Consider the following 14061-nt stretch of genomic DNA (forward strand, 5'->3'; position numbering starts at 1 on the left):
TAAATAGCAATTTAATCTATTTTTAAGGCCAGGCATGAACCATCCCCAGACCTCCATCTCTCTCTCTCTGCCTCTCTCTCTCTCTGCCTCTCTTTCTCTCTCTCTCTCACTCACACTCACACACACACACACACACACACACAATCTGATTCAAAATTATTTTCTTAACCCATTTTCATTTACTTTCTCAAAAATTGTACTTCTCATAGTGTCAGAGTGTCCATGGTCTTTTGAACTTCAAAATAGAAAGTTTAAAGGAAACCTGTTTATCTCTTCTCAGATTTTTTAATAGAATCTAGAATGTTCTCTGGGTATAAAAATAAATTGCTTTCTTCTTTCCCTAGAAATCTTAAACCTAGCCACTTAACTACCATAAAAATATCTCTTCCATTTATGTGAAAGATACATTCCTTTTAATACATTCTTTGCATTCAAAGATACTTCCCTAGATTTTTAGTTCTAAAAATGCCACAAATGCCAAATATTACATCAGATCGTGTATAGTTTAAAGAGAATAACCATGTTATTTCAGTTTTACTTTAAGAATAACTAAAAATCATACCAAATGTTAATAAGGAAGCAATTTCTTTTTATTGCTTAGATATATTGGTAAAGCAGTAGGAGAAAACAATTGTTCCTATTTTTAATGTCAGGCTGATTTTTACTGATACACTCTTGTATATTTTGCCCTTTTATTCCTTTTCTTTTACTGTCTTATTTTTCTAAACTGAAAAGCAAAAAAATTAATGGTAAAATAAACCAAGAAACACAAAGGCAATTGAAGTTTGTGCAATTTAAATTCTTTGAGACCTTTAAGAAATATTTTAATACCTCAGTCACTATTCTAATTTTAGAAAGCTATAGCATTCTGAATTAGTAACTGGGTTCTACAAAGTACATAGGGTGTTGGGGATTTATTTCTTTGAAAGTAAAAAAAAATTAGTATTACTTTTAAATTTTAATCCATTACTATTTTTAATTCATAAACACATTTTAAGTATGTGATAAATGTCTTTTGTATCTCTCCTTTTTCAATATATACCCCATCACATTTATAAGATCAAATCTATACACACTACTTACAGCTATGAGATCAAATCTACACAAACCCTTTCTATTTAGGTTAAAAAAATGATATATCATATTTAAACAATTGCTCTATAAAGAACTAATCTTAGGCTAGAAAGAGTTACTACAAGGCGGTTCAACTATTTCAAAAGTTCTACTAGTTCCTCGGGATAGGTACTTACATTTTGAGTTTGTAGAACAAAGGATAAGGTTCCTAAATTATATCTGTACTGATCCTGTGTGGGCAGCTAAGCCTCCCCTGGCTAGCAATTACTCTGCTGTAATGGCCCAGTGAGGTGTGATGTTAACAATGTGAACAGGTTTATGAGGATTTGTTGGCGAATGGGAAAATCTTGTAAAGTATGCTCAAATTCACAACACATCTTTGGGCAGCATCAACCAAATGAAGGCAAAAATACCTGTTTTGGAGCCCTTCAATGAGTCCTTATTTAGAATGCTAACATTACAGCCACAAACAAGGCCTGGATGTCACCATTTAAAATAAATTCTCATTCGGGATCTTTTGTTTTGGGGGAAAAGAAGTTGAAAAACAGGAATGGGTACTCTGAGTGCCCCACGCTGCCTGCTCATAAGGGAAGGATTAAAGATAAGATTAGGAAAATTAGCTTCCTTATCTGAGAGAAGAAAAAAATTTATGCAAAAATGTTATTTCTTTTAAAAAATGTCTTTGAAAGTGTTAGGTAAGTGATATATACAACCTGTGAGACCCAAAGTTTTCATTGTCTTCTTTCCGCCTGTCTAAAGTCATCAATACCATCAATGGAATATTAACTTTTTGTAATTTTAGAAGCTCCCATCACTGAACAGCTGGCATGAAGTGCCAAGTTTTAAGAGTTGGGTGTAGTTTTGATGCCAATTAAGGAATAATCTGGATTACCATGAGAGAGTGTATACACATGAAAAATAAACCATGGTTGAACTACTGACTGAATGATTGAAAAAACAAAACAAAAACAAAAACAAAACCAAATCCAAACTTGTGGTGGGGCTAATCAGGTCATTTTTACTGATTTGATATGTGACACCCGACTGCTTGAATTTTCTCCTTACTTCAGAGACTCTCGAAATTTCAACATCATGAAAAGAATACCCAAGTGGAAAATAAGAAAAAGAGCTTCACCATTCCAAAGATTAATTTTGATTGTGGAGAAAGCCCAATGAATCCCAAACATGGGACAAGAGCCAAGCAGTGGTACAAAGTGGGAGGGAGAAGAATAAAGCCAGGGGAGACCTGGCCAAATTGGCTTCAACTCATAGGGACCCACACAGTGCCAACGAAAGCCTAAACAGCGAATCCAATCCACAGACCTATCTAGATTTCACTTGTAAGCAGTCTCCTATCTCTCTCTCTTTCCTAGTGTTACAGCCATTTTCTTGGGCCTTTTTTTTTTTTTTTTTTATTCCCTACCAGGAGGGTTGCAATAATCTATTGTGCTATCAGGTTAATCTTCCAAATCGTACAATTCCATCATGTCACTCCACTGTTTTAATATCATTCATGGCATCCCCACACCTACAGCACAAAATCGGGACACTTGATGCTCCCTGTGACGCTCCTTTGAGGACGATGGACCAATCACAAGAGTAGATTGTATTCCTGATGCTCTCTGTTAAACAGATGTGCTGCCTCTGGCCAATCATTTAATTTTTCTGAAACAGTCTCTCCATTGGGGGAAAAAAAAAAAGAAGAAAGCCATTGGCTAATAACTGTGAAATAGGCAGGTGAAGTACAAAAGCTCAACAAAGGTACAGTATCTTTTATTACCATTCTAATAAATTTTCTGTTCCTCGTCCTCTGCAAGTGGGATCCTCTAATTATACTTTATAGATCTCCAGCCATTTTACCTATCATTTCCCCCAATGGTTATGCTTTGTTTCCACTTCTCTCTCTCTGCTTCCTGCAACAACAAAATACTGTATTCCTTACTGCCCACTCCTTTCTCTGAATCCCCAAAGTAAGCAAAAGCTCTTCTTTGCAGAGTGCTTGTAAGTATTTTTTCTATGTGGCTTGTACAGTTCTTCTAATAGTGCTGTGATTGCTTTCATCTTATAGATGGGAAGATTAAGATAGAGCAAGTGAGACTCAGAGATACAAGGTGTTTTTCCCGAGGCCACAGAGCAAGGAAGGTCCAAAGCTAATGGGGGCAGGCCGATCGTCAGGGTTGGAAAGCTGTGATGATTTGTGTTATTAACTGCATTCTCTTTTTCAGGCCTGAAGAGAAATAAGGCCATGTGCAATAAGGTAGCAGGAATGCACATTTCACTTGCTGCCAGTTAGCGGGAGGGGCTAGCAGTTAGGGACAACAGTGAAGATAAGGACAAAGAAATGAATGGAGGAGGGCCTCCCTCTGGTAGTCAAAAACACTGTCTTTTTGAACCAATGGAAAACTAGAAGCAAAAAGCAAAAATAAATGGCTTTTATTTTTGTTTTGAGAGTTTAGTTTCCATGTCATTCTATAGTATCCAAAAGTTTTACTTGAAACCATGAGGTATTTCCTCATTTTGCCGTAATTCAGCATTGATATACAAAGAAGAAAATCAAATCAGGAAACCCTCCTGTGGGATTGAACTGGCCACTCATGGCTCTTCGGCTCACGTGCTGCAGCCGCTGGGCACCGCTCTGCTGAGGTGGAAAGTGTGCTTTGGGTTTCATTCATTTACCAAATAGTTCTTCCCGGAGACCTGTGGGTGCTGCTGCCACCCGCCCACCATGACACGCTCTCTTTCTTCCTGGGCACACAGCGAGGCTACATTTATTTCCCAGCCTCCTTTGCAGAGGCTGCAAAAGCCTGGTTCATCTAGTCCCCCATTCAGTTGGCACAACCATTATCTGCCCTACCAAATGTTGCTGAAACCAAGTGACCTGAAAAACCCACACGAGACCACTAAGTAAGAAAGAGATCAGTTTTGGTGGCCATGCCTTCTTGGGCCTGTCTGTTACAGCCATTTCACGCACCCTAACAGATTCGTGTGCTGGCCTGTGCTTCACTGGGGGCTCAGATACAGACACACAAGACCTGCACTGAGTTTACACTCCAGTTGGCCAAAGTGTGGGTGTCATTGAATTGTCCTGGTGTCCTGAAGGCAGGAGCAAAAATGATGACACAAAGTTCAGAGCATGATCTAGAGTAGAGGCAGGCACACTTTTTCCTCCAGAGGGACAGACAATAAATATTATAGGCTTTGCATAGTCCATAGACAGTCTCTGACACATATTCTTCTTTGTCATAACCCTTTAAACATTTAAACAACATTCTTAGCTTGAAAGTCCTACAAAAACAAGCCATAAACCAGAATTGGCCTATGGGATATGGTCTGTCAATTCCTAGCCTAGACCCTTGGTCTAGATTTTTAAAATCCAAAGGAAGAAAAATACTGCATGACATATGAACATTACAGGAAATCCCAATTTGGGACCTATAAGTTTTATTGGAATACAGATAGATTTATTCATTTGCCTACTGTCTGTGACTGCTTTGGCACAACTCGGGCAGAGCTGAGCAGTTATGAAGGTATATGGCCCATAAAGCCTAAAATATTTATTACTTGCCCCTTTAACAGTTTTGGTAAAGGGGCAGGTAATAAATATTTGCCAGTCTATGGTCTGGAGCTTCCAAAAGAGAGAGTATTCTCTTTCAGTAACCAGATCCTCTATAACCCAAGGAGGACACTAGATGTCCACTGCTTGGCTGTCATGCCAAGAATTCCGCATGTATACAAGCCACCACGGAAGAGGATCATCCCTCAAAGGAGTTGGGCGTTTAGTGTTTCATTCTGAAACAGGGTTAGAACAGCAGCCTTTACTGGTTAATAGGAGTGTTCTAATGAAATGGGCTCAACTGCTGTCAGTTTTTCCTCTGTTCAATGTCCTGAATGATTATAGTACATACTCAATAGGGAGGCTTAGTTGATCTAAATTCAGACTGGCAACCAGAATCCTTCTAGAAGCCTGGTGCAGTATAGAACTAATGTTTAGGCAGCATATACAAGATCAATCAGTGACATATGCTGGGTTTTTTTTTTTTTTTATCGGGCCACTGTTATGAATAAGACACAGGACGGGGCCCTTTAAGTTCAGGACACAACTTAGACCTTTCTTCCTCTGGCTTTACTGATATATAATTGACAAAAATGAATTCTTAAAGCAATTCTGCAACGGCCAGTTTTATAGAAGAGGAAACTGGGGCTTGCTGTGAATAAACAATCTACCCAAGGTCAAAGAGCTGAAAAGTCAGAGCTTGGGTTTGAGTCTCGATCTATATGAATTCAAATCTGATGCTTTCTATCACAGCATAGGCAGATCTCATATTGGTACATCATAAATCCATTTTATTTTTAAAAATGTTTATTAATTTATTATTAGATAGAAAAAGAAGAGGGAGAAGGGCAGAGAGAGAGGGAGAGAAAGAATCCCAAGTAGGTTCTGTGCTGTCAGTGCAAAGCCTGATATGGGGCTCAGTGAGATCACAACCTGAGCTGAAACAGAGTCAGAGGCTTAACCAATGAGCCACCCAGGTGCCCCAGGACTTCATAAATTTAAAGATATTTCCACATGTTACTCTTGGCCACTATACAGAATTCAAGGTTTTGTTTTGTTGTTGTTTTGACAGTCAAGTTTCAACTACATCATCACAGAATTAGTATTTATTTTATGCCAGACATTTGGTCTGTAATATCTTCCAAGCCTGAGTGTCCTCATCTGTAAAATGGGCTTAGGAGTAGCAGTTTCAGAGCTCTAATGTTGAATTAAACAAGTATTGGGTACACACAGGAAATTCTTAATAAGTAGGACCTACAGGTAAAAATGCTAAGGTTTATGTTGTCTTAAGGATTCATGTGCAGGCTTCTGTGTAAAATGAGGAGTGAGGCTCAATATCTTTAGGACCTGTTCTAGCCCAAATCCATATGAGACACAGGTGTTAAGAAATGATAAAAATAAAGTACTGAAACAATGAAGCTGTTGGCTGTAGATATCCTGGGGAGGCCCCCTGCCAGAGGGGAATCATGCTTGGGACATCAACACAATACTTACCTGAAATCTGAGTTTGGGGTATATGGTTTGGTATAAACAGTAAGACTATATTGTTTATTTTTAAAAGGGCATTCAATGAAAGAAAATCACAGTTTTCACAGTGAGATTTGGGAGTATGGGTTTAATTTGAAGGCAACTTTTAAAAATGCATTAAATAACAACAACAAAAAAGCTAGGACAGATATTTTTAACAGCAGCCTAATTTATGGTAGCTGACCACGGACTTCATTTCCTATTCTACTTCGGCTTTTCTCTTCCCTAGCCAGACCTGTCATGTACCTAGCACCCGCTTTTTGTTCCCGTCACCTTTGTTATAAAACACTTCCTTATAATGCCTGACATGCCTGCTTCCCACAGCTAGAGTTACATGGAAGGTGGGACATTCTCAAACTTTTTTTGTACATATTGCTGTAACATGCCCTAATTTTGCATTATATCAACCAGATCCTGTATCCCCTTACTGAATGGCCTACTCATTGAGTGGCCTAAGCTACTGTGACTAAGCTACTTCTCAAGTGTCTGGTTCCCATAGAGACAGAACAGCTATCCCATTGTCAGGCATTGATTTCTTTATATGCCTGTAGAGTAAGGCCCAACCACATGCTCCCTTAACAGTGCCAGGGACACCACCAAACCACGCTCGACAAAAGAAGGCTTCCCCTTCAACTGCTTTAAGACTTCTCAGTGCCTTGAGGAATGAAAAGGTGGCAAGGTTCTCCCATCAGCTTGGTTATCATCACTGTTTAGAAGAATCCTTGTTGAAACATACACTCTTACAAGGCACGATTGTCAGATTTGAGAGCAAAATCTTCCCGTCTCTAAAGTTCTCTAATAAAGAGAATAATAAATAGGCTTCTTTGCATGCTTCAGACTAAAACTCAACGTCCTCAGCAATGTGTCTTCAGAAGGGGGGGCCTCACAGCATTGAGACAACAGGTGTTTAGCACAAAAAGGGTGTTCACAAATATTTAGGATGAAATCACACTATGAGTATGTAAGGAACTTCTGATTCTGAGCTGTGTACTGCCATTAAACCTATCATCTGAAGGCCTGGCCATTTCCATGTGTCCCGGCTCACCTTCCACCCACCTTCTTGCCTGGTCCAAGTGGATGTCTTTCCCATCTCAACAAATACATGACTAGCCGCCCAGCAGCTCAGGGGAAAAAACAATAACAACAACCTGGGAATGATTTTTTCACTCCTCTTTATTACTTACTGCTCACCAGCCTGAACCAAATCCTTCACAAATCCTATTTCTGTACTTGCAATAGAATCCAGAATCCAATGAGTTCTCTCCATCTCTATTGCTAGTACAGTGGGTCACCCCTAAAACCATTCTGTTCCCCAATCTTCTCTCCCCACCATTAATTCTCCATGTACAGCCAAAATAATCTAAAAATCTAAATCGGATATCACCATGTCTTCCCTTGAAGTTCTCCAATGAGTTCAGATGCCATGTGTAATGACATTGAACCTCTTGACAAGGCTGGTACTTGCCCTCATCCCAGCTCACATCTTGACTCTGCAACTTCATCACTGAGCTCAGCCACCCGGCCTCTGTCCCTCCAACATTGAACCCTTTCCTGCCCTGAACTTGTTGCTTCCTCTGCTTAGAACTCTCTCTCCTGATGTCACATTACCAACCAACCTTTAAGTCATTCTGACCTCAGGTTCAAAGTCATGCTCAGGAAGACCTTCCCCAACTAGGCTTTCTGAAATTAGCTTCTCCCGGACCTCTATCAACTTATAAATGAATAGTTAGCTTAATTTAAAGACTTCAGATCACCTATAAAGAATATATACATTTGGATTTTAGAAATTACAGGAGATAACTTTTTATCACATGCCTTAGTATGAGAACTCTAAACAAACTAACAAACAAAATACTTTTTAATGATGCCCAAAATACTAATGGTTGACACTTTTAAAAATAAAATTTGTGGTACGTGTAATGTTTTGTTTAGATATTACTGAGAATCTGAATGAAAAACTCTAAGCTGCCAGTGGTTTCTACGTTAGGTGGGAACTCCACATGCAGACCAATAACTTGTGGCCACAGACTGACATGAAGTCATTAGGTCATGGGGTGCTCACCACCTTTCCCTGAGCTGGCCCTTTTCAGTGGTGATCAAATCCCTGATCAAGACAACTATCCTTGTATCAATTTGGCCCTTAAAGAGAAAGCTTTTAAAGACTAGAGATTTTCTGGATGTTTTTCAAATGCTGGTATTTAAAGCACATGCTTCAATACTTTTGTGTGAGTTCCAGGAGTCAGTTTTCTTCCTTAGGAGTTAGTTGTAGGGACATTAAAAATGTTAAGAAAATCTTTAAATTTTTTCCTACTAACTACACATTGATATTTCAGCTATTAATTTTTCATTTTTTCAGTAGTAATTTATGTAGAAAAAGGGATAATAATAATATTCATAGAGGGAATAATATAAAAAACACCACAGTTAATATTTATTGATTCCTTATTATGTACAAGCCACAATGTAGAGACTTTCTTTGAATAATTCTGTGGCTTTTTTTTTTTTATAATTATACCATGTTTTTGTTAACTGTATTCTCATAAAAGCTCTAATAGTAAGATGGGGCCTATTGTGTTCTACAGATACCTAATTTCTTTATATTAATTTTTTAAATGTTTATTTACTTTTGAGAGACACAGCATGAGTGGGAGAGAGGCAGAGAGAGAGTGAGACACAGAATCCAAAGCAGGCTCCAGGCTCTGAGCTGTCAGCACAGAGCCCGACGTGGGGCCAAACTCACAAACTGTGAGATCATGACCTGAGCTGAAGTTGGACATTTAACCAACTGAGTCACACAGGCGCCCCAGATGTCTTATTTCTGAATAGAAATCTAAAGGGTGGAATATTCTGGAATTTTATTGCTCTTACAAACATGCATATTTTCCAGCCGTTTTTAGGGAGGATTATATGTAACTTCAGGGTTATGAAAAGGAAAGCTTCACTATGAAGCTCAATGGAGAATTCCTCAAATTTCACTGCCAAACTATACCTACGTGGCAGGCACTCAATATACATTTACTGAAATAAGTATTTATTGAAAGAATAGGTACCAGGATAAAATCTGTAATGAGAGCATGCACATTTTGTGGTGTCAATTTTAACATTTAATTGTGATGAACACCTGGAGTCACCAAGACATAAGAATTCAGTTCCTAAGGCTCTGAACCAATAGCTTTGCAGATTTAAAACTTGTAATATTATTTAATGACTGTAAACAATGAGAAATATCATATTCACATATTCAAATTACCCATAGCCACTTTAAATAACATGGTTTTTCTATGGGAAAGGTTTATGAAACCACCAGGGAATAGACCAAACAGAATTTCCAAGGTTTTTGGGAAACTTGAAAGCAGAACATTGCGGCTAAATTTCCACTCATAGAAGGTTGTCTATAAAGTTATTTCTTTTTACCTACCACACTAAAGATTGTAACAACTCAGACATTGATGTATTGGTCCTATTGTCATTCAGAGGCCCAGTTTTACATACCATTAACATAGAGGTAGCCCTGTAGCTAAGAGACTTATAAAGGTATTTATAACAGGTGTTTTGGAAATAAAATTCTAATACCACTAATCACTGAAGATAACAACATGTGAAATACTTGTTCCATTGAGTATGTTACAGTTGTGAATAAAAAACAAAAACAAAAGAACGACACACATAAAAAATATAAACCAAAATATTTTTCCATATAATCTATACACTCTAGAATAATATTCAAACACTTCTATTCATTAGGGCCTGAAATAAGCCTGAATTTAATTGCATAACTTTTATCTCATTTTTAAGGTCCTACAAATAACCTCCTCTTGGTCAATTTATATGTTTTTGCCTTATACGTATACTTGATTGTATCAATAAATTAAGTTGTTCTCCCTTTCATATTTTAGACTTATTAAAGTTAAACCACATTTCCACCTGGATAAAAAATTCAATTCTAGACATATTTATTCTAAAGAAATTAAAAACTGGTATCTCTTGGTACTCACCCTCCCATATCTGTTGGCATAGGACCCAGTAAGCAAGGAATGGAAAACAATGATTGTCTCGTCCAAGTCCCAGATGAACACCCTCTACAAAAAAAGAACCAAATCAGTATGTCTTTCCCTTGGTGGAGAAACCTGTGATTCAGTTAACTTCAACATAAATAAGCAGTCTCGAAATAGAAGACAAAGGAAAAATCTGAATTCACTATGTTTTAAAATACAACTGTTCCAAAGAGTATCTCCTCGCTTTTCTCCAGGTTACAACCTCAGATGATGTGCAAGAGAATAATTTTATTAGTGACACCAGTACAAGCATGGGCAAAAAATAACCACGTACGTCCTCTCTACTTCTGAAGTAGATTCCCAGTTCTCCATTTTGAAAAATAGGAAAATGAGTTGAACTAGTCTGCTCACAACTTCTTGAGACAGAGAGGGGGCAATCAATTAAAAATCATTCCCTTTTTATCTCTTCTCTCTGCACACCTCATGCTTCATTTTGATCAAACCAAGTGTTAAAAAATCGCACATAAAACCTAAAACTTCACATCATCTACTTACCTTATGTCACCCTTGGACTGTTGTCACGCCGATGGGTTATATATCGTTCCTGCCTGGTTTTCTTCAGATTCTAGAACTCAGGCAGACACACATGTGCTCTTAACACACTCTGGAGATATTTGGAATTGGATTTGAAGGAATTCATCCCAAAAGTCTTTGAGATGCCCCAAAGGCCTCTCGAGCCTACTCTTCTTCTCTGTTCCACTCACACCAGTATATATTCATACACATACATTCTGCTGGGAAATTTTCACCTTTTCAGCCAAAATAATGTTTCCCACCATCAGGTTTCAGTTGGCAAAAACCAGAAACTTAACTGCAGTGGATTCAAGGCTATGAAATCTACCCCTTAAGGTTTTCTTGAATCCCTCCTGCTTTTGAACTCCACTAAAACAGGTCTCACAAGATAATTGCCATTTCAGTTTAGAACATCCCAGGTTTTCCTTTCTCATATACATAAGTGTGGCTTTAATTTTCAAAGTGGATTTTATTAAGCACTTTCAGTATGACCCTTCACTGAAATGGCAATGATATAGAGCAGTGCAGGAGAATTTTGTTCAAGCAGAATTACATACTTTTCTATATTTCCTTAGAGAGAAATAACCAGATGCTCTGGATGTAGTTAAAACGGAAGGGAAAAGAGAAATAATTGCTTTCACCTATAATTAACATGAAAGAGAAAGGAAATGCTTTACTTACAATATAGGGGGAAAAAAAGCAGTAACAAAAGCATCTGGGTATCTTGATCACAGCCTGTTTACAGTGCATGGGTTTATAACCATCACTTAACTACCAAGATACCTTGTTATTTACTAGGTCATTGTCAATGACATACCTCAAGATCAGAATCTGGGGGAGGTGAAGGATTATTGTTTCTTCGGCCCCGTCCACGTGATTTCCCATCTGAACCTCGACGCAATCGATCAGAATCTGAATCTTTAATGGGTGTTGATGGACTGTGGATTGTACTGTATTCTGTAGAAATACAGGAAGGTCTTTCATTTTTCTGGTTATATTACCATGGTGTCAAGATAAACCTTGTTTCCAATCATGGGGAACTTTGGAGAGTAAAGCGCATTTCATTCTGCTCATATTCATTACCTTTTGCTTCCATTGATAAATAATTTATGAGATACTTGATTCCAAGAATGCACTCTTTTGAAAGAACACGTGATCAGAAATGAATAGAATTTAATTGAAGGTGGAAGACAGCAGGTTGTAGTCAGTTGCCTTGTTTTTCTTAGTGGTTCTCCATGATCAGACAATGCTCCCTCATCCCTATTTCCAAAACCATCTCTCTCTTTCATTCCACAAACAGCACCTAGCCATGCTGAGAGGGTCACAAACCTGCCTTTCCAACCACTCTCCCACCTACAAAAAGGCTTCCGGTTCACCAAAAGGAAAGAAAAATCAATACTTCCAAATGAACAACAATAAAATCCCATATACTTTCTTCTCCTCTGATGTTCACATATCAGACAATTTCTATCCCCTCCAAAATTACAGATGTGCCAGTGTGTTGCCTATCTTCCCCAAATTCTTTGCGAGATTTGTCTCCTAGATATGGGTTGGAATCTCTCTAGCTAGTATGAGGGCTGATAATTCTCACTGAGATACTGTTGATGCTAAATTTCACCAAATAGAAAAGTACTGAGGACAAGTTAATATCAGGTATCCTTTGTTAATGTACTATTGTCTCAACTGTACCAAGAAGGCCAGCCATATGTCAAACCCCATATTAAGCCTTATGAGTCTGGGTGGATAGGAATGGCCTTTGACAGAGTAAATTCCATTTCTAAATCACACGAAACAGCCCTATACCTCTTGTTTAATTTTAAAACCTCAACAGATTCCTATCAGTTTTAGATGAGACTTTATGTCTGATGCCATAGCAAGACAGATACCAAGGTACAAGATATTTTGTACCAAGATACCACCATGACAGCACAGTTAATTATGGCCAGAAGGTCCAAAACAATTCCACTCACTAGGATAGATTATGTAGTTATGTGGGATGCATTTTTGAGCTAACTCACCTTATAGAACAATTCGAATACAGTTCTATGTACAGAAATACATTTCAGATTTTGAAATTTAAAATCTTTGAAATCCACATTCCATCTTTTTCTGGCAGAGGCTGATGACTGTGGCATCCTCTCTTCAAAATGTTCCAAACTAAGCAACTGTCTTCCATGTTTTACAGAGAATTAGGAGCTCCAAAGAAAAATGTAATTTTAAAGAGCTCAGTGAATTTGAAGCTGTGTTTTGAAGAAAAAGTCTCGACCTCCATTTTCTTTAAGAATTCTGCAACTACACCTCTGTGCAAACCAAAATAGCCACCATTTGAGACAGAACGCAAGCCAATCTCTCTAGTAGTTTCCAAACAGAGCACTTGCTTTGCAACTGTCACAACTGGCATCTAATTTGACTCCTATTTCAAGTACTTGACTGCAAAATCCACCTTGAACTCTGAGCTCTCTGACCTTTGAAGTTTGTATTTGACAAGAAGCTAAAAGACATCAAACAACATGTCTTATCATATTAGATCTTTTGCCTTGAATTCCAGATAGTTTAGGGTTAATTTTGTCCTCCAAGTAGTTTGCCTTACTTGGCCTGTATTTCCTTCTTGCTTGTTCATTCCTTTAGTTCTTGGTGTGTATTTCTTTACCCTTATGTTAAACCAAAGTAAACCTTTAAAAAATATATTTATGTTTTGGAAATAAGAAAGTGATAATTAAATTTATTACACACTTCTATAAACCTCCCCACCAAAGAAAATAAATTCAATGAGCAAAGTATTCAAGTAGATTGTTAAATCATCTTATCTAAAGTTTTTCCAGGTGGAGAAAAAAGCCCACAATCTGATACCTTTAAATATTAACACACACACACACACATACACACACACACACACACACACACAACCTTACAGGCCTCAACTTATTAGAAGGAAGATAAAATTTAAATGATGCAAGCCAGATTAAAAAAAAATCTCTTCCTCTTTGTTCTATGAGGTGGGATTAAATGCTTCTATTCTCCTAACCGGCTTTCCTGACTCTAACTATTCTCCTTCCTTCTGTTAGTGCAAAACAACTCAACAAATAATTTAATCTTCTAATCCACTGACATCTCGTGTTTCATTAAAATCCTTTCCAAATTATTCAACCTTATCCCCACTGAGATAATGATTGTAGAAATACTCAGAAGAGCATTTATTTCATTTAACAAACAATGATTGCAATGCCCACACTATTCCAGACACTGTACTATAATGATGTACTATACAGATATGGTCTCCTTGGAGCTTACAATTCAGAGGAAGGCACTGATTTGTGGACAAAAATAAGAGATTAGAAG

At 37.8% G+C, this 14061-nt stretch overlaps 1 protein-coding gene across 1 annotated transcript in view; it reads right to left on the minus strand.

The window, feature by feature from the left end:
- Nucleotides 1–14061, minus strand: part of EYA1 (EYA transcriptional coactivator and phosphatase 1) — a 164709-nt gene that overhangs the window by 67839 nt on the left and 82809 nt on the right. The window contains exons 9-10 of the mRNA XM_029923941.1: nucleotides 11540–11679; nucleotides 10150–10233 (exon numbers count right to left, since the gene is read on the minus strand). Coding sequence (XP_029779801.1) covers nucleotides 10150–10233; nucleotides 11540–11679 — 224 coding nt within the window. The remainder of the gene's footprint in view (nucleotides 1–10149; nucleotides 10234–11539; nucleotides 11680–14061) is intronic.

Source organism: Suricata suricatta, chromosome 15 (assembly GCF_006229205.1).
Source record: "Suricata suricatta isolate VVHF042 chromosome 15, meerkat_22Aug2017_6uvM2_HiC, whole genome shotgun sequence".
Classification (NCBI taxonomy): Eukaryota; Metazoa; Chordata; class Mammalia; order Carnivora; family Herpestidae; genus Suricata; species Suricata suricatta.